At 47.2% G+C, this 26,876-nt stretch overlaps 1 protein-coding gene across 4 annotated transcripts in view; it reads right to left on the minus strand.

The window, feature by feature from the left end:
• Positions 1 to 26,876, minus strand: part of ASAP2 (ArfGAP with SH3 domain, ankyrin repeat and PH domain 2) — a 165,854-nt gene that overhangs the window by 41,892 nt on the left and 97,086 nt on the right. For 2 of the 4 annotated variants that reach the window (XM_044262109.1, XM_044262107.1), the window contains exons 6-13: positions 25,861 to 25,990; positions 21,351 to 21,436; positions 14,657 to 14,732; positions 14,303 to 14,389; positions 13,445 to 13,453; positions 6,865 to 6,968; positions 6,704 to 6,773; positions 1,412 to 1,499 (exon numbers count right to left, since the gene is read on the minus strand). In XM_044262109.1, coding sequence (XP_044118044.1) covers positions 1,412 to 1,499; positions 6,704 to 6,773; positions 6,865 to 6,968; positions 13,445 to 13,453; positions 14,303 to 14,389; positions 14,657 to 14,732; positions 21,351 to 21,436; positions 25,861 to 25,990 — 650 coding nt within the window. The remainder of the gene's footprint in view (positions 1 to 1,411; positions 1,500 to 6,703; positions 6,774 to 6,864; positions 6,969 to 13,444; positions 13,454 to 14,302; positions 14,390 to 14,656; positions 14,733 to 21,350; positions 21,437 to 25,860; positions 25,991 to 26,876) is intronic. The other 2 variants (XM_044262110.1, XM_044262108.1) reach the window with 1 other exon arrangement.

A 26,876-nucleotide genomic window follows, 5' to 3' on the forward strand; every position in this document is an offset into this window, starting at 1 on the left:
TCGATTACTCTCTGGAGGCAGGTAACCCCAGGAGTGACCTCATTTTATTATTTTTTAAAAAAAGATTTATTTATTTTAGAGAGTGAGCGAGCACGGGGGGTAGAGAGGGAGAGGAAGAGGGAGAGAAAGAATCTCGAGTAGACTCCCCACTGAGTGGAGACTGACGTGAGGCTCGATCTCCTGACCGTGGGATCATGATCTAAGCCGAGATCAAGAGTCAGACGCTCAGCCCACAGAGCCACACAGGTGCCCCTCGATCCCACTGTAAAGTACAGGCAGTCCTGCACGTTTCCACTGTCTCGTCTGGATGAAGGATCTGAGGGCAGAGAGGGGTAAACACATACGTGGCCCTCATGAGACCGAGGAGGGACACGGGGTTGAAGTAGGATAAGGTCCGTTTTTATCTTACAAATTAGTCTAGAATCTGAAGGACGGAACAATTCCCAAAACCTTTCTGCATATCATACCGCTCAAGGCTCTCCTCCAACTTAGCACAGCGCACACTACAACAGGGACAACGGGGTACGAGGGTGCAGGGCCACGGGCCTCCGACTCCTCAGCCAGAGAAGTGGAGGTGGTAATAATTCCCTCCTAAGCTTGCTGTGAGCACTAATTCATAGAGGAAGTACCTTCCTGGCCCTCAGTAATATAATCCAGCAGACATACTAAAAAGCAGCCACGTCGCACACTGGATACTGAGGCAGTTAAGACCGTGCTCACCTTCCGAAAATGCGTGGTCCAGACTTTTCCTCTATAAACACAACTCTTGTGCCTAAATCCCTTAAGACCTCCTTCTGAAAGGGGATCTGCCCTCTTCCTTCGCCCAGACTATAATCCTACCACCTGAAAGTGCCACAAGCAAAGGCCAACCCTGTTTCCATTATAACACACTAGTCCTTTCCTTGCTTCTTAGGGATGCTAAGTAGACACTCGTCACAACAGATGGGTCTGTAGCAATTCTTCTGTGTACGCCAGGGGGCAGGGTGGGGGGTGGGGAAAGCATACAGAAGCAGAAAGACAAATCCTGTGGTGGGGAAGACAATTTCAAAAATGAAAGTTTCCAGGTTTTTGCTGGGACCTGGGCATGTTAGCTGTCCAGCATTTCGAACATCACCCAAACCACGGAAGCCCTGACAACAGAATCGTCCTTTTTGGTCGTGAAGTGAGGAGATCCAGTATCATCTCCTAGTTTACGAGACCACGAGGAGAGCGGGGCCGCCCTCCGTGTCAGCTCCTCAACAGGAGGGTTGTTCCGGCGAGCAAACAGGGAGGAGCAGAAAGAGGAAGCATGTCTGTCACTTGAAATGAAGGCATTTCTCCTTGATAATTAATTCTCTGAAATGGGACTGATGTCCGAGCAGAGAGCTGAAAATCATTTCTCTGTGGCCTAGCACCTGAGAAACACACTTACGTGAAATAAGGTCAAAACACTTTTTCTCTTCGGGGTTGGTCTTCACTTGGCAGGTTAAGAGGTTGAGCTTCGCAGGAGGCCGGTTAGCCTGTTTAAGACAGAGACACAGGGAGATGCGTGGGAAGGAGGGAAAATCATAGGGCATCGTTTCTCATTAAAATGCAGCGCAAACACGGGGCGCCTGGCTGGCTCAGTCTGTTAAGGGTCTGCCTTCGGCTCGGGTCATGATTGCACAGACCTGGGATCGAGCTCCATGTCTGGCTCTGTGCCCAGCTGGGCTTGTCCCTCTGCCCCTCCCCCAGCCTCTGTTCTCTCTCCCTCTCTCTCTCTCTAAATAAAATCTTTAAAAGTATATATATAGCAAGAGGAGAGTTCCCACTACTTTGCAAAGACAGCTGGCAGAAGGCAGACTTTACGCGGGAAGGCGTAACACAGCATTCCCTTAAATCTCAGCCCCCTGGAAGGCAGCTGCCACTTCTTGTGAGGGATACTTGGTGACTCCCCAACCCACCCGGCCAGGGGACAAGTGATGCTGGCTTTGAGGTCGATGGCAGTGGGCTCCCTGAGATCAAAATGCTCTACAGCTAATGCTCGGAGACTTTCTGTCCCAACTCCTACTGATGACACAGATGGCTGGCTGGGTGACTCTGGCACCCAGCTCAATTTCTGGTGATCTCAGAAGTATCTTCCTGAGTGTAAACACTCACTTCCAAGGAAAGAAATCTCACAGCACAAAAATGACAGAGAAATTATTTTCCTTACTTTTTGAAGTCGCAACGGATAACAGATTGATAATCCTAAATGCTAACCATTTGTCACCTGAGTTTTAACAAAACCCGTCTAATTCACAGAAGTCCCCCAAGTCCCCCAACACACTGGCAACAAAAGATCATTATACGTTTTTGTCAGAGAGATGTCAAAATGGGAATTTTATTGCAATTTCAAAACCTCCATAATTAGTCCCAAAAAAGCGAAGATCAAAGAATAAAATAATTTTAGGAGAACAAAAAGTGCAAATGGTAAACTGTCTTTCAGAAATCTTGGAGAAATCTCCAAATATGAATGGGCTTATCTCATCCACCTCCTAAGCTGCTGAAGGAAAAGATCAAACAAAATGCCATATATTTCAACCTCTTATTCGCCCTACCATGGCCACCAGCCGCATTTATAGGATGTGAAAGCTTGGATTTGGGATTTGTTGAGAAACACACATGAGAGCTCACATTTTGGCAGACCTGTGGGACCTTCATTCATTTATGGACCCCTTTCCACTAAACTCACAGAGGAGGCGTAAGGGAGCACAGGCTGTTAAAAGAGTACGGATCCTTGTAATGAGAACAGTTGGGGTTTGATTAAAGGAAAGTGGGATAAGCAGAAGTTGGGTAAACAGGGTGGACCAGACTCTCCTGGTCGGTGGCCATTCTGGGCTCATCTCTTACATGAAATTCCCTGGATATTCTCTGTAGTCAGCGACGCCTCACAGAACCCCTGGACCTTCAGAAATCAGTATTAAAAGACTTCAAGCTCTATCCAATCCTGCAAGCTTCGACAATTTCGAGTGAAGTACCATCAATCCAATTTTGGATCCTCACCAACAGAATTACCTGGCTCATCCCGGAGCCCATACACCGAACGATGTATTTCTCTAGCACCAAGCGGGAGACCAGACCATGATGCAACCACACACTTCACCACATAAAGCACGTGTCTACCCACGGCCTCCTGTGATCACACAACTGTGGACATGCATCTAGGAGACGTTCCTGTCCTACTCGCAAACTGCTGGTGTCCACCGAGGCTTGGCACAGGTACTGGTATATACACAGGGCTGGTGACAGACGGGTGAACAGGATGGGCCTTACAGAGTTTGGGGGGCAGCGAAGCAACACCTGAGCCAAGCAGCCCGGGCTCAGGGCACAAGCTCTTCACTGCAGCTCCTGGCCTTCCGTGGAAAGCAGAGGCATGGGCCTGGACATACCCGTGCACACCTTCCACCGCTGCGAGGCAGCACAGCGCCCCCTAACCTGTTCTCCTGCATGTCCCCTGTGCCCCGGGGAGAGCTGCTCACACTTAGCAAGACACCTACCGTCCACGACCGACTGTCCTTCACAGCGTACAAACACCACAAGGCACGGGGAGATATTCAGTGCCTCTATGTGAATTGGAAGAACTCTAAAGGCATGAAAGTGGCTCCAAGTTCAAAGTAACAGCTATCAGAGCAGGTCCCCCAAATTTAGAACGGCTGATACTGCTCCACGTCAGTCTGTTTTACATGAATAATGGTTTGTTGTTTGTCCATCCAGGCTAAGGGACAGCTGACACCAAAGCCATAAGGAAAAATCTAGGGGAGGAAATCTTTAAATAGAGAAAATGCTATCCTTTCAATTCCTTCCCCAGCCGCCGTTTGGGGGAAATGGTGTCATCACTGAATTCAGCTACAGAAGAGTTCTACCCAATGCAGCGGACACCAGAGCGCTTTGAGAGCTTAATTTGAAGAGCTCCGGCTTCACAGAAAGGAAGGAGCGGCAAAGGTTTTTGTATTTGACTCAAGGCACTGATCATCAGAGCTCCTCTGGCTTTAATAATGCTCTTCGATTTTTCCCCAATTTCTCCAGCTTAAAATAGGAAGTGTGTATTCTTCATGTCCGATGATCATTAAACTAAAAATGAGACTACGTAAGAACCGGGGGACTTTTCTTCCAGTTTAAAAAGACCCCAGTCTTTGGCGGTGTGGCAAAGGGATGCACTTGGCAAAGATGATACTCAATTAGTTATTTGGTCCCAAGGATCCCTTCTTCCCAGTGCCAGAAAACACAATTAATCTTGGCTAATGGGGAATACCAACTACGGCTTTCACCGAACTCATCCGGATGTTATCACCGTCCCTCTGCTAGAATGCAGAACACAACAGTCTTTCTTCCCAAAGGCTGCCAGCTTCCTGGGAAGAAACTGGTTTTCCAAACAGTGCAAACCCACCCTGTGCTTCCGCTGCGTCAAGATCTGATTCTCCGCTGAGCACCAGATACTGCTCCCAGGTCCCCATTTACTCCATCAGGTCTTTGAACAACTGCCCTTTTCCCCAATGGTAAATTAGCCAGTCAGGGAGATGCTGACTACAAAGGTAAGTTACACAAGGAGCCAAATCCAAACCAAATCAAACAAAAAGGCATCTCTCAAACCCCCTTCTTGGCAGAGGCGAATTTACATCGCTGCACAGGAACACCGTGTGGGTGCAGTGGCACGCGTGTGTGTGCATGTGTGCGGGGTGGCGCGGGGGGGAGATCCCGCCTTCTAGAGTGTGCAGAATGCAAGAAGAAGGAAAGACAGCGCTGTGGTGTATGCAGAGCTCCTGCTCCAGTAACCCTCTGATTTTCCTGGACAGGCCAAGGGCCAGAGGCAACGTCTGCTCCCGCAGCTCCCGGCCCAGGCTGCGAAGGGCAGGGTGAGTCATATGGGGCACGCACAGGTTCCGGAGAGGGATCCCCCCCACTAAACACACAGCTTTTGTTAAATACGAAAGTTGTGTGACAAGGTGAGCTGTGGGCACGCTGAGAAAGCTGGCTGTAACTGTCTCATCTGCCCGACACGGGAGCAACCCATCGGCATTTAAAGGAAACGGAGCCTCTGTGTCTTCTAGAGAAGCTCAAGTAATGCACGTGCTGTGAGCCCAAGTTCGCACCCGAGCAAAGGATTCCGAGGCCTGTTTTCACTTTTGTCTCGGAGGGAGAACTGCTCACTGCCTGAGGCTGAGGCCCTGGGTCTAGCAGAATGCTTTAATGACTCAAATATACCCAATGACTTAAGAGCTATAAACAGGCACAAAATGAAACTCGGTCTTAGTCTGTGAAATTTTCTGCATGGAGGCAATGAACCTGAATTAAAACAACTGAGTAGAAAGCCATCATTTGAAAGCAGGGCACAGAATTAGGCATTTGGAGCAGGGAGGGACCCTGGCCATCATCCAGTCTGTGGTCTTAACTTTAAAGCGGCACAGTGACTAGATACACCGGCCTCCTGTGGCCTGAGCACTCCTCCCCAGCACTCCGGCATACGTCTACACGGAAAGAACGTCACATCAGGATCCAAAGTGCACAGCCCGGGGAGTGATGTCATGACCACGAAAGAGGCCAGTGAAGCTGGTCTTTAGAAAAGAGACACATCCAATCCCTAGACCACAGGTCCCAAGATACGCCTATGGACACTGGACGTATGCTATGGCCTGGTCTCTCTTCCCCACGCAGAGTCTGTGAAAATGAAGGGGCCCCCAGTGGGACAGAACCCAGGCTGCAGCTCCTGCCTCACGTGGGTGCTCCTCTGTTTCCTCACAGGAGTCATGAGAAGAGCTGTTTCTCTGGAACCCACGTTGAGCTACGACCTGTCTACAGCTATGCTCCTGCCCGGCTCTGCCTGTCACCAAAGGAACTGGTAGGAACTGGTAGGAATGGGGGATGGGGGGATGACAAAGACTCGGGGTTATCTCCAATCCTGTGACCGGTCTGGGGCTGCTCGAATGCACAAAGTATCAGGCCTCCTGCTTGGGGAACAGAAATGCCGGCCACCATCAGTGTTCTCATCAGCGCCAAAACAGCAACAACGCAGCCTCTAGACCGTTTCAAAAATGTCTCCCAGCCTACGTGGTATTTCTCAGATCCTATCCTACCAGTAAGGTGAGGACACGGCTGAGCCACTGTGGGAAATAGCATCATGGTATGAACGGCTATGTTTGTGACTGTGGTTAAAATCCCTGGTCTGAAAGATAGATTAGGAAATCATTTTGTTCAGACTGATTGGTCTAGCAATAGGCCCCACATGGAGGCTTCTGTTTCTTGCAAAGATTCTTACACACAGGATGACAGAAAAAGGTCTTAAGGTTGGGCACAGCATGTTAGATTTCTACAATAATGTGACTGAAATCTCTGTTTCTTAGATTTCAGAGTCTCAGAGTACTGACTACTGAAACACTTCCCCTTTCATGGAAAAGTAGGAATCTCCCCAAGTGGGATGTTCCATTTCCAGAGACAAAAACACCTGGGAAGTGGGGGACTGTGTGTTTCTAGAAGCCACCGGCATCTAAACGAAGACCGCCAGACCAGGTCAGGCAGCCAAGGACACAAGGCTCTCCCGGCTGAAGCAGCTTCAACAGGGGTCAGGTGCCCCACGTCAAGAAGGACCCCAGATATGCTCCCCAAGCAGGGAGGGCTTTAAAAGGCATTGTCAAGGCCAAACTGTGCCCAGGGGCTGGCGTCCCCCTCACCTCACTGCAGCAGCCCACGATTAAGAGAGAATACTTACGGTGCCGTGGGATATGGTCAGGAAACCGTTTTTAACCGAACATTTCCTTTTCTGCCACACTTTTCGGATCCTTACAGATAAATGGGGAGAAAAAAAGAGCTGAGCAATTTTGGACACAGGAGATCCTCACGCACATAACCTCCAGCCACAGGGTCACTTACCCATCACTCTTCTTGTACAGGTTGCCGTTCCGCTCGGTCCCGTGCTCTTTGTTTCCCTGAGGCTGGTGCAAACTATAGGCTGTACTCTGCCGAAGTTGCGAATCCTAAAAATGGTCGAGAAGTTGTTTTTAATCCTGTCCAGATTCCAAGTTTTAAAAAAGCTGTCCTTAAGGTGTTTTTTTTTTTTAAACTAGCAAAATGTCACCTATCGGCACACCAAAAAAAAAAAAAAAAAAAAATGGACATAAAACTCATACTCAGGAAATTTGTTAATGCCACCTGTGAGGCTGGAGAAGTAAATGTCAAACCAGCATCCCCCAACTGGCTGATGAAGAATGAGCCATTTGGAAGTTACGGATTTTACTTAATTATGAGATTTAAGTCCCTGATAATGGCAAGAAGCTCTTGGTGTAGCAAAAGCAGCCTCCAGAAGAAAGGTAACAGATGTGTTAGAAAAGGCAGCACGTTTAGGCAAGAAAAATCCCCAATTTTTCTACCTCTTACTTTTAGGAAAGTTACGTAAGCTCCCTGCCTCAGTTTCTTCCTTGGAAAATAGGAAAACAATACCCAGTAAAATGGTAACTAGAGTAAGGCCTGAGTAAGAGAACACGTGCGAACACCTGGTACATAACAGTATTGAACCATATTCCCTTCCTGACCCATCGACCCAGCAGAGGGGCTGAAGCACTGAACCCAACTGCCTCAGACTCGGCGGGCAGACTGTTCCCTTGGCCAGCAGAGAACCTGGCGGAGTCTGCCCCAACTGGAAACTCTAGTCTTCAGCTTCTCAAGGCCAAGGACTGTCAACGAAACCCTGGGTATCCAGTGGGTGCTCAACTATTGAACAGATGATATCCAAAGCCCCAAGCCAAGTGTGGAAAGGAGCTGTCCATACTAGCACTGGAAATTCTGGTAGACATAAGGAAATGGGGGAGCAAAACACAGAGTTCACAGGCCAACTGTTTACTGAGAAGCTTCCACCCACTCCATTTTGTAACACAGGAAGAAGAAACATGATGAACATAAGTGATTTAGTTAAGATGCAGAGCCTGTTAGGGCCAGAGAGGAGAATGGAAGGGAATTCCAACGTTCCCGTCGATGCTCCTTCCATGCGCCCTCACCGGAGGATCTCCCGAGACACTGTCTCATCTCCACTATCCTTGGGGGAACTGGGCACTGTCGAATGAAGAAAGAATTAATGCACAACAGTCAATGTGATCCAACCAGGAACACAAACACTCTAGAAGTGAAGGGCCAAGTGGAAGAAGCCGCAGGAGTCTGGAGGGAGGGAGTTTTCAAGACGAAAGCAAGAAGAGGAGGAGAATAAGGAAAGGGTGTTCAAGGCAGAGCGGACAGCACATGAAGGCATGGAGAGGAAAGCAGTGGCTGCGGTAGTCCTCTAGGAAACCAGGACAGCTAGCATAGCTAAGATAAAGTAGGCCAAGGGGTAGAAGGGACAGACAGACTTGAGTCAGAGTTCCACCTTTATCTGACGACAACGGCAAGCCCCCTGACTTCTTGATAGTTTTAAAGGTTTTTGAAGCATAGCATTTTGAAATTTTGATGAAATTTATCTACTGTTACTTTTGTCATTTGGACTTTAGATGTCACATGTAAGAAACCATGGCTTACTCAAAGGTCATGAAGATTTATACCTATGTTTTTGTCTTAGAATCTTTCAAGGAATGCCTGGGTGGATCAATGGTTAAGCAAATGCCTTTGGCTCAGGTCATGATCCCAGAATCCTTGGATCGAGTCCCACATCTGGCTCCTTGCTTGGCAGGGAGCCTGCTTCTCCCTCTGCCTCTGCCTGCCACTCTGTCTGCCTGTGTTCTCTCTCTTGCTCTCGCTCTCTGACAAATAAATAAAATCTTTAAAAAAAAAAAAAGAAGAAGAAGAATCTGAGTTTCAGCTCTTACATTTAGGTCTCGGATCCATTTTGAGTTAATTTTTGGTTATGGTGTGAGACAGGGATCCACATTCATTCCTTTGCTTGTGTCCATCCAGTGGTCCCAGCGTCACTTATTGAAAAGACTGTTCTTTCCTCACTGAATTGTCTTAGCACCCATGTTGAAAAATCGACTGGCCATATGTCTAATGCTTTCTTTCTGGACTCCCAATTCTGTTTCACTTATCAGTAAGTCTGTCCTGGCGGCAGTACCACACTGTCCTTTTTTTTTTAAAAACTGTGTTATGTTAGTTACCATAATGTACCACATTGTCTTGATTATTACAGCTTTATGGTGAGTTCTGAAATCAGGAAGTGTGAGTCCTCCAACTTGTGTTCTTTTTCAAGACTGTTTGGACTATTCTGGGTCCCCTGCATTTCCTTACGGGTTTTAGAATCAGCTTGTCAATTTCTGTAAAAAGGAAGAGGGGAGTTTGAGAGGGATGGCACTGAATCTGCCAGTCAGTCCAGGGGCTGTGGCCATCTGAATGGTACTAAATCCTCCATTCCATGAACATAGTCTGTCTAGCACAGGCTTTTTTTTTTTTTTTTTTTTAATATATATGGGACTGTAAAATATATATGGGACAACTCTGAAAAATAAGAAAATTAAAAGAAAATCTTGATCTGAGAAACAATAATTTGCTCAGCATCCCATTACTGAACTGAGAACAAAGCCTAAACAAACAGACCCCAAAACAGGAGAAATGTCTTCATTTTTCACAGAGAGTTCACACAGCACTCCTGCCTCCAGACCACCAGGGCAAACAACTCATTCATCAGGTGAGGACGGTGCCAGTTTCCACATTCTCTCAAAAGGGCAGAATGTTAGCACTAGAAATCTAGAGCAAACCCAGCTTTAAGCACTACTGGGAATAAAGGTGGCGGAGGAGAAACAGAGAAGTTGCTCACCTATACGAGTGTCTGTGAAAGACTAAAAATAAACCTGTCAAAAGACTAAATCGCACAACCAAGAAATACGACTATTGATTTAGGGAGAAAAAAAGCCCTGCACCAAGTGAGTGGGGAGTCATGTGACAAAACTGCTGGAAGTGCTCGCGCCAAGCATATTAATCAGGACGCTCACAGGCCTTGTGAGCAGGATCAAGGGCGTTCCTCTCTTCAGCAGAATCAGACCCTTCGCCAGAGACTTTAAGGAAGAAATTAAGGTTTTATTCTTTGCACCAGGCATTCCCTGAATCAATTAAAACATGGAAGGCAAGTCTGCAGCTGTACAATTTAAAATGTGTAAGAAAGAGGAACGTAATCTGTTTGACATGAAATTGACTCTGCTTTAGAACTAATTATTTCAGCATCTTTAAGGTGACCTCTAGGCGAGCCAACAAAAACGGCCTCTCTTCACCTGCTCATACAGGTATTTTATATAATACCTGACCAGGTAAAGGGGCGACAAATGAAGTCTGTGTTTTCACATAACCAAGACTGCAGCTCAATGAAATATAATCCAAGAGAAAAGAGCCTGTATTTCTGAGGAAAAGAAAAATCTAACACACAGAGAGGCAAGTGGCTGGGGGCTGGGCTATCCCCGTTACCCGGGCTCTCGGAGACTCTCCATCACACTCTGCACTTCCCTAGAAAAGCCAAGGAAGTCTAGGACTTGACTGAGCGAGTCTTACAACACGGAGACTGTCCGTGTTTCTAAATCACACAGGTGAAGTGGGCATTTTCTGGATGCTCACAAGGCACATATCCTCTATCCTGTGACATCCATACAAGTTCTCAAACTTGGAACCCTCCATGACCCTAAGGTTCATGTGGCCATATGAAGTGCTACACATGGTTCCTGCCAAGACAGAGAACGCCCAGATGAGCAGCAGATTTAATATTTGAGGAACAGGGGGAAAAAAAGGGATGACATCGCGTATGTTATACACATAAAGGTTTACTCATTACACCAGAAGTAACCCTGAGATCCCTCAGACCCTAGAACATCATAAAAACTTACACACTTTAAGGGTGCCTGGCTGGTTCAGTCGGTTAAGTGTCTGGTTCAGCTCAGGTCATGATCCTGAGGTCCTGGGATCGAGCCCCACGTTGGGCTCCCTGCTCAGCAAGAGCAAGGAGCCTGCTTCTCTCTCCATGCCTCCCTCAGTTTGTGCTTGCCCTCTCTCAAATAAATAAATAAAATCTTTTAAAAAAAAAGAGAGAGAGAGAGAGACAGAAAGAAAGGGGGGGAGCCTAAAGCTGACATAAAGAGAGACCACACCTGAGATGTCCAGAGTGGGAAAATCATTGTGGTGTCAGCCCTCTGACCTACCAACACCGGCTCCCAGAGGCCGAGTCCTCCCGCCAGAGGCGTAAGTCTGGGTTCTCAACAGCGAACAGCAGAGAAGCCACACACCAACAGTGAGGTTTTGTCAGAGAATCTGCCAGCACTGCAGTGGAATCTGTCCCACAGGACCCCACTGAGCTGGGACATACGTGGATGGGGAAGCAGGAGAAGGCTCATACGAGAATGAGCAGTACCGGACGGCTGTCACCTTCCCACGTGTTAAAACTACGATGCATAGGGGCGCCTGGGTGGCTCAGTGGGTTAAGGCCTCTGCTTTCAGCTCAGGTCATGATCCCAGGGTCCTGGGATTGAGCCCACCATCGGGCTCTCTGCTTAGCAGGGAGCCTGCTTCCCCCTCTCTCTCTGTCTGCCTCTCTGCCTGCTTGTTATATCTCTCTGTATCAAATAAATAAATAAAATCTTTAAAAAACAAAAAAACAAAAACAAAAACAAACTACGATGCATATATAGGTATTTACTGCAGTTATTTCTTCTATAAGCCTGAAAGATTTCGTAATAAAAGTCCAAAAATCAAACATCACAATCTTCTTTACAGAGACAGCAGACATACGAAAAAATACGAATGCCAGGAGGTATGGGGGCACCGGGATCATAACGGCACAGTCTTCTTCCCAAAATGTGACAAAGAGAAGCAGCCCAAAGCCGCCATATACAAGAGCCACGTTCTTCACGAAGACCACATGACTGAGGTTTGAGATCCACAGGAAGGAAACAGGAGAACGTCTCCCACCAATCATCAGTGCAGCTTCCCTGGGGCACGTTACCTAATTCACATGAACTGAAATTCTTTAGTCGCTTAACTGACTGAGCCACCCAGGCACACCGTGAACTGAAATCATGTAGCAAGAATTTTTGTAAACGTTAAATAAAAACTATCAACACCTTCAGCTTTCTAAGTCTGAGAGAGAGAGAATCCAAAAAAAGGGACTAAGAGCTAAATAAGGAGAGAGCCCAACGGTCAATTCTTGCTGTAACGGGAAGGGATGGGACATCAATCGTAAAATGTTTTTAATAATATATAAAATTCCACTTATCCACAGTTCCTTCTTCCCGGCGCCCGTGTTCAAAGACCATCCAATCTACGGAATGCCATCATCAAAAAGCAATGCAGAGATTAAAACAACCAGCACGACACAACCACGGGCAGGAGACTGGAGAGTTCCATCTTTGGGCGAAAGCCGAAGAGGAGCAGTAAAGAAGGTTCTTAGGATCCCTCTCGGCAGTTGCGGGCAGCTGGGCTGGTCAACAAAAACACATGAACTCCACAAACCGTAAAGACTTCTGGTGTGTGCTGGTGGATTTGCTACACTTTTCTGCAAAGCCATAAATCAGCAGCTGATGACAGGCAGTTTCCCCAAACCTCCTAATTCGGCTCAGCCCAAGTAAACATGGCCTTTGTACTGTGCCCAGAGGACAATTCAACTCCAGCTTCTGCTCTCCTCTATTGTAAACCTGAGATTGGCTTTGTGGGTTTGATGTTCCTTTTCAGACCAGAGCGGCTCTCAGCGCCCCCAAGAGCTGTGCTGGGGAACCGGCTGCTCTGACAGCGCTGGGGCTCCCACACCAGCATCAACGCTTCTAGTCACATCTGAGCCACTATTTTCTCCATACTCCAATATCTTTTTCTCCTCTTTATTTTTCTGCTTATCGCCCACGTTTGGGAACATCAACGTGTCAGGATCTATCTTCTCCAGACTGGGAGGAAGCCACCATCCCATGGGTAATTTCGAGCATTCACATACGACCTTGATCTGCCAACTTCATTTAGCTGACCCATGCCTATCAAAAGCCTAGTAAATGAGCAATATGGTCCCACAATGCAATGGCCAGCAAGGCACAGAAGGCAGGAGGGCATCCTCAAGCTGCTCAAGGTCTAGCTAGAGAAAAAGCATCTGTGTACTTGAAGATACAGCCAATAACCCATAAGGAGTCTGTCCTGATTGAAAGAACAGGAACTCAGATCACCGGGGCTGGGGTGAGCAGAGGCGGTCTCCAGAAGCACATGAAGAATTCAGCTAGGCAGCAGAAGGGGAGGGAGGGGGTGAGTCACTCTGCTTCCAAGAAGGGACAACAGCAAATGTATAAACCTCAAACTTGGAAATTTTCCATTCAGTTGTATTTATGAATCCAAATTCTCTACCTTTTAATAAAACCCACAGAAAGGGTTAAAATTAAAATTGCTACTGGCAGGGGCGCCTGGGTGGCTCAGTGCGTTAAAAATGCTACTGGCTATTAATGTATGCAAGGAAGGAAGTAATTTAAATTCATGAAGAAAGCATGCAAAACTCTCCAATTGATTAAAATGCTGAACTACTTACTCTCCTAGACTTCGGTCACAAAGGTAAATGCATTTGGGAGAGAAACAACAATATTCAGTTTTAGTACAGGAACTTAAAATTGAGCATAGCAAACTGCCGACCATGAACTTCACGCTCTAAGTGGTTTAATCATTATTTATGTGAAATCAACTAGCTATACACTTAGATACATTCCTTTATGTACAAGGAAGGGGATTATGTTAAATTTCATATTATAATATCCACCCTGCAGTAAACAGATTGTAGAATTACCTTAAAAATTTACTTTTTAACATGTTTTTAAAAATCCTCCAAAACACTGTCACCGTGAATGTGTCAGCATGCAGGAAAGGGATTATAGGAAAGAGATGATCCCAGAGAAACTGAGGGCTCCTGCTCATGGAAATGCCACTGTAAGAGCGTCTAGGCCCCCATGTTTTACAGAGAGGGATCTCAGGGCTGAGGGTGCAGGTGGCTACCCGGTACCTGGTGATGCCCATGTGGACTGCGGCCACATATACAGGGCCACGGAAATCACAAAGTTCTAGGCAGAAAATCAATAGCACTGATACCGAGTATCCATGTAACAGAGACGTTGAGAGCTACGCATCTAAGACTAGAGAGCGGAAAAGGGGTTATACACAGCCATGAAGGCTGGGTCTCCAGTAAACAAACACTTGCCCCATGAAATAAACAGATCTAAAAAGATGGGTTTCAGAAAACCAAACTTCAGGAGTAAAGCAAACACTATGTGCTGGCCCAGTAGAGCCCCAGAGTGGACCGTGAGCTCCTGGAGGACCTGAATGTCACATTCACCTGTCCCAAAGCCTCCGAGACACAGGTATACAAGAGCCATCTTTCAAAATTAAATCCCCTCACCTCTTTCTGTTCAACCTGCAAAGCTGATTTCAGAATATCTCGAAGCTGTATCAGCTGCCTTCTTTCTTCATCCTGGGCCTGTTTGATCTTTAGAAAACAAAACAGAGAGAGAAGCAGGGCTGAGGTGCAGGGAGGTGCTGGAGGTCACAGGGCATGGCCACAGAAATGCAACAAATGCTTCCCTCCCCACCACCAGCCAGGACAGCGATGGCCACGGGGACTCCATCGTCCACGGGGTACCACCCGGCTGTCAGCTTACAAACATGGGATCATACAGAAGCAACGCTTAAATCAAAGCATTCGTTGCATAAAAACTGTTTCAACACTCATTTATGTGGGAGGGAAGCCGCTTACTGTGTGAAGGTCTGTTGAAAGTGTCTCAATGGAAGGCTTGAGGCTCTCAACTGCTTTCAGTCCGTCCTGGAAAAAACTAAAAGGAAAAAAAGAGACAGAGATAGTGTTTCATAAAAGAGGAAACAATTCTACTACATGGAGAAAACACTCGTTTAAAAGAAAGTGAGTGAACTCATGATGTAATTCCTGGGGGAAAAGACTATATAAACCAAACTTCAAAGTATCAGGCAAACAAAAAATAAAATGACACTTAAATCGGCAAGAAGTGACAGAAAAGGACCCGCAGTAAGTGTTAAGTGTTTATAATTGCTCTTGACCCGTATGAAAGGAGCCCTAAATTTTCAGTGTATAATGGGAAGCAGACACCTACTGACAAAAGGCAGTGAAGGCGCTGGTTTGGGAACAGAAAAGTCTGAGGTCAGAAAAGCATGGGACGTAAGTAAGAACTAGACACTAAGAAACCTTCCTGCACAGTCAACAGCTAAGTGGAAAAGAGAAGGCAAAGGGGGAAAAAAACAAACAAACAAAAAAACCCAAAAACAAAGCAAGTCTGATGGAGGTGAATGGCCACACCCCATCTACAGAGTAGGGAAACGTGGCTGAAGAACTTGAGATCGTATATCAAAAGGAAACTTTTTAAAGCCCAGAACTCCATGCTTGTGAAGTCGGTTATAATAAGTGATGCAGGAAATATAAGAGGAGCTAGACAAGTTTCTCTGCACCATGGCGGGTGGATGCTCTCAGCACTGCCTCTGATGTATGCCACAGAACCCTTTTGAGGGGACAATAGAAAACACTTTCCCATAAGCTCCGAGCAAAGTTCAAAACGTAACAAGACCTGTTATGCCTGTATGATTTGGCTTCTGCCAAATCTATGTCCCCACGCTTCTATGTCCCCCAAGCTTTAGGTAGCATCATTTGCCCTTTTCATTCACTAGATTCCAGAGGTAACAGACTTCTGTCAATGGCCATCAGATCCTTCCTGCTTCAGGCCCTTTGCATATGCTATTTCAGTTTTCCAAAGAGTTCTCCCTGCAGATATCTTCTGTTTTGCCTAGATTATTCCCACCCACTCTTCAAACTTGAAGTCAGCTATCACTTTGTTAGTGGGGGTTCCATGACCTCTTAAAAGAAGTCTCCTTGCTATAATGCCTCAGAGCACTGTCTCTTGCTTCAAAACCCTTAGCACAGGGCACCTGGGTGGCTCAGTTGGTTAGGCAGCTGCCTTCATCTCAGGTCATGATCCCAGAGTCCCGGGATCGAGTCCCGCATCAGGGTCCCGGCTCCCCGGGGAGCCTGCTTCTCCCTCTGACCTTCTCCCCTCTCGTGCTCTCTCTCACTGACCTCTCGTGCTCTCTCTCAAATAAATAAAAAAGATCTTTAAAAAAAAACACATACACACAAAAACCCTTAGCATAACTAGCATTATGTAGTCATTAGTGTGATTATTTAAAATATACCCACCCTCCCTTAGATCCAAAGGTCTAGGAGGGTGAAGACATGGTATCCACAAAGCCTGGCACATTTCAAGCACACGGTATTTGTTGAATGAAAACATAAATTAATGAAGGAAGGAAGGAGTCTCCAACTTCAGCAGGTAACTGGAAGGAGATGATCTTCAAAATGTGATCTGGGTTTCTCATGTGTTCATGTGAGATGATGTTCACCAACTCTGAAATTCAGCAAGGGTCCTACGGGACCTTCCCAGGTGAAGTATGCAAGAACAGACGGGGCTGTGAGGGTAATGTGGCATGACACTGAATATAGCAATTCCAAGGAGGAAGGAAGAGGGAAATATACACACAGGATGTGGGTTCTGAACCATTACTAGCCAGGCATGAGGAATCACAGAACCTGCACTATAAGAATGTTCGAAGCTTAATTTTTAGATATATGCATAACTCTTTACTTTATGTTCTCATCCCTACATTTTACTTAATGCTTTTTTCCCGATCATGGAATATGCTTGGGATATGGCAACGGTGACTTCTCCAGGGCCCTGTGTCCACTGTCTTCTGACCTCTGAGACCCTGAGATTATGACCTGAGCCAAAATCAAGAGTCAGACACTTAACTAACTGAGCCATCCAGGCACCCCAAGTACCCTCCATTTTTTTTAAAGGTTTTTTTTATTTGACACGGAGATAGAGTACACGTAGGCAGAGCCGTACCCTTCTTTTTAAGGCATGTTTTGGCACCTAGGTATGCCCTCCCTCAGGGAGGGAGTTTCAGGCCTTAGAGATAGTTTCAAAGAAAGGGGCTCTGTCACTGCTTTGCTGGCTGTTACCACTGTGACATTTCTTTTTTTTTTTTTTTAGTTCTAATTTTTGTTTTTATTTTAAATTTTATTTTCTATACCCAACATGGGGCTTGAACTTATAACCTTGAGATTAAGAGTCACATAGTCTACCAACTGAGCCAGTAAGATGCCCCAGCACTCTGACATTTCCTTTTTTCCCCCTTTTTAAAGATTTGCTTTATTAGAGAGAAAGAGAGAACAAGTCGGGGGGAAGGGCAAAGAGAGAGAGAGAGAGAGAGAGAGAGAGAGAGAAGCAGACCCCCTGCCGAGCAGGAAGCCTGATGTGGAGCTTGATTCCAGAACCCTGAGATCATGACTTGAGCCAAAGGCAGACAATCAGCTGAGGCCCCCCCACCCCTGCCCCATGGACGCCCCCACTGTGACATTTCTAAGTACAAACCCTGGCACGTTTCTCTTAGGTTGAACCATTAACACTTTCCCAAGCTTCAATCAAACAATGTTTACCATCAATATTACTAAATACCAATTTTGTTTTTTATTAAATGTTTTCTCCCCAGCCTGACCAAACTCTCAGGCCTTTAAAACACGCCCACAGCGATTCAATCTTCAAGCTCCCACCGAGCAGGGTGGCCTCTCCCTCTGGCTACAGGCTTCATGAGAGCAGCCCTTCCTCATGGCCCAAGATCCACTGCCCTCTGCACCGTCATGCCTCATTCAACGGCATATCCCAAGGACACCAGGCAACAGCCGGGCATCGTGGTTCTCAGCAGGTAACTGCTCAAAGAACAAGTGAACTCAACATTCGCCACCACTATTTAGAACACGGCTGCTTTTATTTTATTGTCCTTTTAGAGACCGCCCTACGTCTAGATTCCAAAGCCTCAACCTTCAGCAGCAAAGGCTAATAAGACAGATTTTAAGGCTATTCCAGGAGCTAGGCAGAGATCCAACTTATTACTTTAAACAAAATCAAAAACAAAGAACATGAAAATACTTCAAGAACACTGAAAGTGAAAAGCAAAAATGAATAAAATGCAAGATAACAGATATCTAGGCGCTTCTAAGGGTGACCCCAAACATGACTCCAGTCCAGTCTACACCAAGAGGCCTCTTCACACCTGCAGAGACAGAGGCGTGGGAGAACGGGTGGTGGCCATGCAGGCTGCCCCAGGCCATCGGCGCACAGCGCCCACATGGGGTGAGGACAGGAGACTGGGAACGCTAACTGGGGAACATGCAGGAGCTCCGGAACAAACAATGCACGGCCACATGGTCCTTTGTCCAATGGCTGAGTCACTCCAGCTCTGCATTTTATCCCCCAGATTGGGAATTAGGAAAGTCAAAGCTGTGCAAGTGAGCTGAAGAACAGGCAGTACACACCAGGCAGTGTATACACACACACACACACACACACACACACACACACACAGAGGAAGTAATGGAAGATTCATCGTTTTTAAAGGTTACTGAGCTCATGCCCATAAAAGGCCAACTAGTTCACTTTTCCACAAGTGGTCTGTTGCTACCCAACGGATCAGTTTGGGCAAAATAAAGAGAAAAAAGGAAATCCCAGAATAGTATCTTAGAAATAAAATATTAGCAAGGAAGCGACCCACTTCCTAATCTGCCTCACAAGAGGTTACAAGCATGAGAACCGAAGAAGTCATCTGCATGACTGCAAAATCACGAAGCTAGGATTGTGAGTCTCTGTAAAATAGTTTGTCTCGGAAATTCTCGGAAATTAGGGGTCTTTCTCCATCCTCCGAGACTCTTCCTCCAAGCCTGGAGCCCTTCCTCTAACCCAGGACGAACCACACGGCACAGCTTCCTTCGCTGCTGGACCTCAATTGCTTCACAGACGCACAGTCACCAATGCTGTATCACAAATTCCAAAGTCAAGCTGAGTTCAACAGTGCAACTCACCGCGACAACTATGTGCCAGGGACATGTACTGCGCACTGAAGATGAAACAGATCAGTGTCATGGTCTCGTTCCATAGAGAAGACGCAGTTTGGTGGGAGACACGACAGTGTGAGAGACACCATCCTGGAGATACAGAGCTGGGAGAGTGACAGTGCAGAAGGAAGAGAAGTAATTCCAGCAGGGGAACGCTGGGCGACTTCAAAGGAGCAGCAGGTAGGTCTCAGGGATGACCAGAAGCTAGGGCAAGGCACAAAGAGAGCAGCAGGACATTCTAGCAAAGAGAGCTGTGTGTGCGAAGGTGTATCAGTGTGGGACACAGCCTGTTTGGGGACAAGGGACAGACAGGTGGGGCAATTCAACCTCCAAGGATTTCTCAACAGCTGGCTTCGTCAGCAGTCTAGGCCAAGACAGCACCGTTCCCGGATGGTGCCGGGGCAGGACTGTCCTTAAGTGGTCGCCCACACCCCTCCTCTTTGTCCCTTATGACAACAGGAATGGAACTGAGAAGTCTTCCCAGATGTTTCCCATCAACTCTGCCTCCTCTCCTCCCATTGCACTGTTCCACCTGTTCACAGCCATGCCCACTCCCTAGAACTGTTACATATTTTCTCCTGTGTTTACTGCTTACCCAGGCCATCAAAACTGAAGGTTCATGTGTACGAAGTACCATGAGAACCTCAAATAGTGCCTGGCACATAGCAGGAGCTCAATATCCACTCAATGAATCCCCTCCTTAAAACTTTTGAGGGCTTCCTAATACACTCAGAATAAAATCTAAAACCTTTCACAAGGCTCCTAAGGCTGTCCACATTTCTTGCCTTTCCGTCCGGTTTCATGTCACACTACCCTCCCCCTCACTCATAATGCTTAGGTCACATTGGACTTTTTCCTGCCTTGAGATCTAGACTTTGCCTGGAATGTTCTTCCCCTACTCCTTATCTGCTAGATCCTTTAGATTTCCGAATACATATCTCCTCAAAGAGGCATGCAGCTAGTTCAAAATGTATTTGAATATCTACTATGTGCTAGGTACTATGTCTGGAGGCTGGAGAACACAGCAGGGAGAGAAAAAAAAAGAAGAAAAATCTTGTGTCTCCCTTCAATCTTGATTTCAATCAGGTCCTTCTCTTCTATTCTTCCTTAGAGTCCAACACTTCCAAACACGTTTCAAATGTGCAATTATAAACCTATTGCTTAAGCCCACCTACCTACCTGATTCGAGCACGGACTATGTCTGTGATGTAAATTCTTCTATCTCCGGCATCCAGGATGGTGTCGGACTCAAGGCACCCGCTCAGCAAGTGAAGGTGAGCCGGGGCCAGTCTGTGTAACAACTGGTGGTCAGGCAGAAGTTGGGGGAGCGAGCGAGCGAGTGAGCCTGGCCCGACGAGGGTCAGGCTGTGTAGGGCCCACGTGCCGGCCAAGCTGAGTACGTGAGGTAGCCCCAAACATGGAAGCTTCTCCTCTGTCATATTCAGCCTCTTTAGCTCAGCATTATCACTTGCTTTATAGGATAAATAATATATCGGGGCGCATGGGCAGCTCAGTTGCTTAAGTGTCTGCCCTCAGCTCGGGTCATGAACCAGGGTCCTGGGATCGACCCCAGCTTGGGCTCCCTCCTCAGCCAGGAGTCTGCTTCTCCCTCTCCGTCTGCCCCTCCTCCCTCTCCCTCAAATAAATAAAATCTTTAAAAATATACATATGTGGAAGTATTTCTTCGATTTAATATACTGCATTAACCCCATCTAATTTCTTGCAAACAAAAACCATCTGTGAATCATGTGTTAGATCAAATAATATGTCCCTCTGCAAAAAAGAGCAAAGTAAATACACCTGATCAGTACTATAGATTTTTATATTGTTTACTTTTATTTTGTATTGAGAAAAATTCTTAAACCACAAATTTTGCCCTTTTAAAGTGTACAATTCAGCGGGTTTAGTATATTAACAAAATTGTGCAATCATCAGCACCATCTCATTCCAGAACATTTTCACTCCCCCAGTGAGCAGTCATTCCCCACTCCCCCTGAGCTCTGGCAATCATTCATCTGTAGAGCTGCTTATTCCTCATCTCCCAAGTAAATAAAAACCTACAGGATATGGCCTTTTGTGTCTGACTTCTTCCGTCTAACATGTTTTTCCAAGGGTTGCCGTGTTAATAGCATGTGTTAGTACTGCATTTTATGAGACTTTTTTTTTTTTTAAAGATTATTTATTTATTTATTTGACAGACAGAGATCACAAGTAGGCAGAGAGGCAGGCAGAGAGAGAGAGGAGGAAGCAGGCTCCCCGCTGAGCAGAGAGCCCGATGCGGGGCTCCATCCCAGGACCCTGAGATCACGACCCGAGCTGAAGGCAGCGGCTCAACCCACTGAGCCACCCAGGCGCCCCACTTTATGAGACTTTTAAAAGAGTATTTATTTTCCCCAATCCAACACTCTATTATCTACCCAAAGTGGCCATAAAGACAGAAACAGCTGAAATAACATCACAACAAAGAAAAAGAACTTACTTGCACTGGGCATGAAAATATTTGATCAGATTCTGAAGTAAATCCACTCCCTTTTTAATCTTAATTTCATTGACCTTCAGCAGATACTGTTAAGAAAAACACAAAAGGGTATGTCAGACCCAGAACAGGCTTCTGAGCAGAGATCGGCTTCTCCGCTTCTCGGACAGCTTTCACTGTGGGGACAAGTCACGGCAGGTGGTGAGTATTTTCTGAAACACCAGAAACTAGGCATTTTTCTTAGTTTGGTGCCAAATGAAATATCCGACGTCCAGATAATTAAATATTTAACTTAAGGCACCAAGAACTCCTAATAGTAAGACGCTGGATCTTAACCCGCTAGAGCAAATTTTCTTGGAGCTGCACAAAGAAGGCAGATGGTTAGAGTGAATGGGCTCTTTCTTGTCCACGTCCTTCGGCTCCACCCGCCGCCCCTTCTCCGGGCAGGTCACGGTCTACAACACTAACTGCCACTGTTCAGTATTTGAGACTCTTGTCACCACGTCTCTAATCCTGGCATCGAAGAAAATGGGATTGTTATAAAAACGAAATTTTAAATCAAAATGAGCGAAAGCCATTTTTAACTTGGAGAACTCAGGAATGATCACTAAAATATCAGGAAGTCCCAGGAATGGACAAAACCAGCCTCAGGAAATCCATTTGTTCTCTGCTAAAGTTTTACAGAACAAAGGCTCCATAAATTCCCTGGCCCCTCCTCTGAGAGGAAGTGGCATAAAGAGCTCCGAGAATATGTCATCCCCGAGACTGGATGCCCTGGAAGAGCGGCCACCCCTGCTGACCACACACAGGCTTTGCAGCCATAACCTGGGAAGCTCACGGTCAAGTCGCAGAGTCCAGCCAGAGAGAGGAAGCTGCTCTGAGACAGTCGACAACAAAATCTGCTTTTCCTACATCAAGTGCCTTTACGTGTTCTCCTTCCCTCAGTCTGACACTCACTGTTAACTGAATAAGATGCTTGGCAAAGCTTCAAAATGCTTAAGTGGTTAATAAGATGGTTCACTTTGACTTACGTTTAAGTCAAAACTTAAAATGTAGACCTTTTGACACAGAAATTCTACTTAAGGGAACTTATTCTCCAAGAGGATAATTGTAAAAGTTTACAAAGATGATTAGAAAACAAGGTTCAGTGCAGACTGTTTGTTTGTAAAAGTAACAAATGACAACCCAAATGTAATGAATGGAAAATTAAAGTATGGTTTAGCCACACACAAAAATTGCTATGTAGCCACGAAGCCAATAAATCAGAGACTTTCCGGCACCGAGAATGCCCATGACATACGAGTGAATCAAAATAATCAGGTTACAAAGCACCAGTAGAGAACAATCCTGTTTATACAAATTATTTTTATGAAGGTACAGAGAAATATATGAAAGATGTCAAAGCGCTTATCTTCTGGTGAGTAAAATTTGGGGTGATTTTTAACTTTACATATACAGACTAATTTTTAAGAGCCTATTTTTATAATCACAGAAAAACAACATGATCTCTCATACATTCCCCATGCCCAGATGCTCTGTCCTACCTATTTATTAGGGCACACTAAATTTCTCTAAAAAACTCGTTTTGCATTTAAAATAAACACCTGAAAGCCATCCTTCTAGCTTTGATTTTGGACAACTAAAATTTTAAACATCTAAACGGTGGAAAGCATTATGAACCTTGAGACATCCCGTGTGAGGAACTGGTTTAACAATTTTACCATGATCAAGTTCAACCATCTATTCACTCTGAGATGTCAGGTTCGGCGGCGGGGGCGGGGGTTGCCGTGGGGGCTGCTTTTCGAGTGTTCCTCCTTCCCCGGCGGACAGCACATTCCAGCTCACTTCTGTTTGGCCCGCATGGCCATCCTTCATGGGGTGTGTCCTCCTCTGGCGACTCCGCCTCTGCTTCTGCACACGTCAGGCTAACTGCCAGAGCTCCGAGGCTCAGCACACCTGAGGCCTCAACCTCCCCGCCCCCCGCACCCCTCGGCGGGTTGGGGCTGGCCCAGCAGGTGTGTGACTGAGTGCCAGCCTCTAGACAGTACCTTTCCAGCACAACGGACTATTTCACCAGTGCACAGGACGCATTCACCTAGAGCCGGAGGGGAAAGGTGGCCTGTCTGGTGCACAGCACGGCGAACAGTGCGGCACCCTTCACTTCACCCCTTACTTCAAAGACACACTAATTGAGTTTCACAATTCACTAGATGTTTTTCAATAAGCAGTCTTTTGACAGAGTTTAAGTAAATGTGTTTCCTCCTTACCAGCCAAAAGAAGAGAGCATAACCTGAACACAACATGCATACACACACCTGTTCCAAACCCATTCTTTGTAAAATACTGCTATGTAATTTTACTGCAATTATGCAAAAACAATACCTAGTATTTGTGTAACAGACAGCAACTTCCCAACCCATCTCAGACCTCTGGGCTGATTCCTCTAACACCATGTGAAATGGGTCAGGCAGGTATTGTTACCTATGAGGTCTGTTTGCAAAACAAAGTGGATCTAAAAATATCCACTCTCCTCTCTACAGTAAGACTGAGAGCTTAGTTAACTTTCTAAATATTCACTTAATGAAAAAAAAAAAAAAGCAAAGGAAGAACAAAGGAACAAAGAATCTGAGACACAAAACAACAGACAGCAGACTTACATAAATGCAACCACGTCAATAGCAACATCAGATGTGAACAGATGAAACAATCCCATCAAAAGACAGAGATTGTCAGACTAGATGTAAAAAACGCTGTCTGCAGGAAACACACTTTAGATTCACGGATACACACAGGCTGAAAAAGAAATTCCACGCAAACAGAGAAGAGGAGAGCTGGAGAGGCCGTCGTCAGGCTAATAGCCTATCCTCCACCCTGTAACTGGTTCTGCTCCACTGACCAGTTAAGAGATCGCTCTGGGAATAAAAAGTCATTTAAATAGACTCCTAAGATAGACACTTCTAAAAGCTAGACCCCCGCTGCAATCAACAAACATTCTGAAGTCCAAAAGTGCCGTGTGGCTTAGCTCTGCTGCTGTCTGCTCCCGGGGAACTGGGAGCACACTGGGTCTGTTTTCAGGAGCTGTCACGGTCGTCCCCACACTGTGCATGCGGAAAGCTGAAGTCTGCACGGCCTTGCACACGCGCCATCAAGCTCAAGGGGCTTCACTACCACTGCCTGCCAGGTGAGTGAACCCTCAGGCAGAGCTGGGCGTGGTTTCCAGAGGTGTATTTTTTAGAAAGACCCACAAGCAAGGCATAAAAAGGCTGGAAGCAAAGGCCTTCAGGATGGGCTTCTGGTATTTTCTACCCCTCGGCCTCTAGCAGGGACCCATCCCAGAGCATCAGTGCTGCCCTTTCCCTCCCTGTCCCCAGAGGCAAGGGCTAAGGCAGCAGAACAGAGTGGACCAGAGGAGCTCCGGAGGGCCTCCTGCCTTGAGGAGTGAGTCTGGGGAGAAGCACTTTGCAGGCAGGTGGCTCATCTTCCTGTCGAACGTGGTTCACTCTCTCTCACTCAGACCACGAGGGCCCAGCGACAGGTTTTCCAGCTGCTTCTCCCTGGCCCTCCTCACAGATTCCATGGTAAAATGGGAACCAAGACGCCTCATTAAAAACACTGACGGTGAGACAACTGTAGCAACATACCAGCACCGGGTGAGTCTGGGTATGTGTAGGAGGCCAGACAGGACGTTTCTTTAGATCCTTCCCTACCTTTAATTAATAGCTAGTGTTTAGATTCAGCTCAGCCCACCCTCCAGGACACTCAGGCTCCCCTAGTAAGAGAAATTGGACAAATGGAGTCCACTGACGCGCCGATGTGCCGTTGGAAGCCTCCGGGAGGTGTGCGCTCCTTGAGGAATTCACAAGCCAGTGAAGGCGGGCTGCCTGCAGCCCACCTAGAACCCATAACCTGCTGGAACCTGGTCGGGCCCCTTCCAAACCCGGCGCCCTGGGGCTCACCCTGCACATAGGTAGCTGCAGCTGTACCCTCAGGGCTCCCCTCGCACATCTGGAGCCCAAGTCCACACTCCCAAGGCTCCCCTCGCACATCTGGAGCTGGAATCTGTACCCCCAGGGCTCCGCTCACACATCTGGAGCTGCAGCCTGCACCCCTGGGCTCCCCTCGCATATCTAGAGCTGGAGTCCGCACCCCCGGGGCTCCCCTTGCACATCTGTAGCTGCAGCCCGCACCCCCGGAGCTTCCCTTGCACATTTGGAGCCAGAGTTCATAACCCCAGGTCTCCCCTCACACATCTGTAGCCGGAGTCCGCACCACACACTAGAGCTGCAGCTCCCACACCCCTCTGTCACCTTGCACATCTGGAGCCAGAGCGCACACCCTTGGCGCTCCCCAAGCACATCTGGAGCTGGAGCCCGCACCCCTGGCTATCACCTCGCACATCTGTAGCTGCAGCCCGCACCCCCCACTATCACCTTGCACATCTTGGGCCAGAGCCCACACCCCCAGGGTGCACCCCGCACACGTGGAGCCGCAGCCTGCACCCCGGGGGGCTCACCTCGCACATCTGGAGCTGGAAAAGCCGCCGCTCCTTCTCCATCTCTTCAGCGATTTCAGCCCCGCTGATTTCGGTGCGAATCATCCCATGCAGCTTGGCGTGCTCCTTCTTTTCCTTCTCAATTTTGGTTCTGCAGCAGGAAAAGCAAGGATGAGCAGAGATGCCTCAGGCACGGCACTCCAGACTACACAGGCTGCAGGGATCCCGTTGCCTGGCCTGCAACACAAGCGTGCGGGAGTCTTTTGGAAATAAGACGGCCTCTTAACTTACTGGAAAGTTAAGTGCGTTTGGTCATAAGAGTGTCAAATTTGGCCCTTCTTGTTGAGTACTGGCTCAAAAAACACTTTCCTAAGCACCTACTCTGTGCCAGGTCTGGGTCAGAAGGACAGAAAGCCTGCCCTACCTCAGAGGTTTCCTTTAGGCCGGCACTTTGTCCATCTGTCTGTGTGTCTGTCTGTGTCCGCTGAGCAGCACAAAGGGGGGCTGCGTGGCGCGAGACTCCCTCCCTCCTCCACGCTCTCTCTGCTCCCCGCCACCCGCCTCCTGGCTGAGTGAGGTCTTGCTAGGGCTCTGCCTCGACTAGGACAGTGCTCGTCGCTGCAGAACAAATCTCGCACGTAAATGGTGAACAAGTCACTTTCAAAAACGTATCCGAGAATTACTTGATGCTTTCGCACTCCCAGGTTCTCGGATTTTGTGAGTAATTCTGTCCCCGCTCTACATATGTTCTCGTTGGACAGAATTTGATCTCGTTCTCCTTTCGAAGCTTCTCCTTTCAGAACGAGGAGTCTCTCTGACAACCCCCTTCAACCCCTCACTCTCCAGGCCTGGTAAAGCGCAGAAGCATCTCGTCAGGGGCACTCAAGGGCGGCGGCAGAGGCTGAACGGGAAGCCACCTCCTGGCACTGGCTCAACGACCCTCTCGCTAGCTGAGCAGCAGCAAACCACTGAGTCCTGGCATCTGTCTATAAAGCAGAAATGGTGGTCCTTTCCCCGTCGAGGGCACTGCTCCGTAT

This window comes from Neovison vison, chromosome 8 (assembly GCF_020171115.1).
Source record: "Neovison vison isolate M4711 chromosome 8, ASM_NN_V1, whole genome shotgun sequence".
Taxonomy (NCBI): domain Eukaryota; kingdom Metazoa; phylum Chordata; class Mammalia; order Carnivora; family Mustelidae; genus Neogale; species Neogale vison.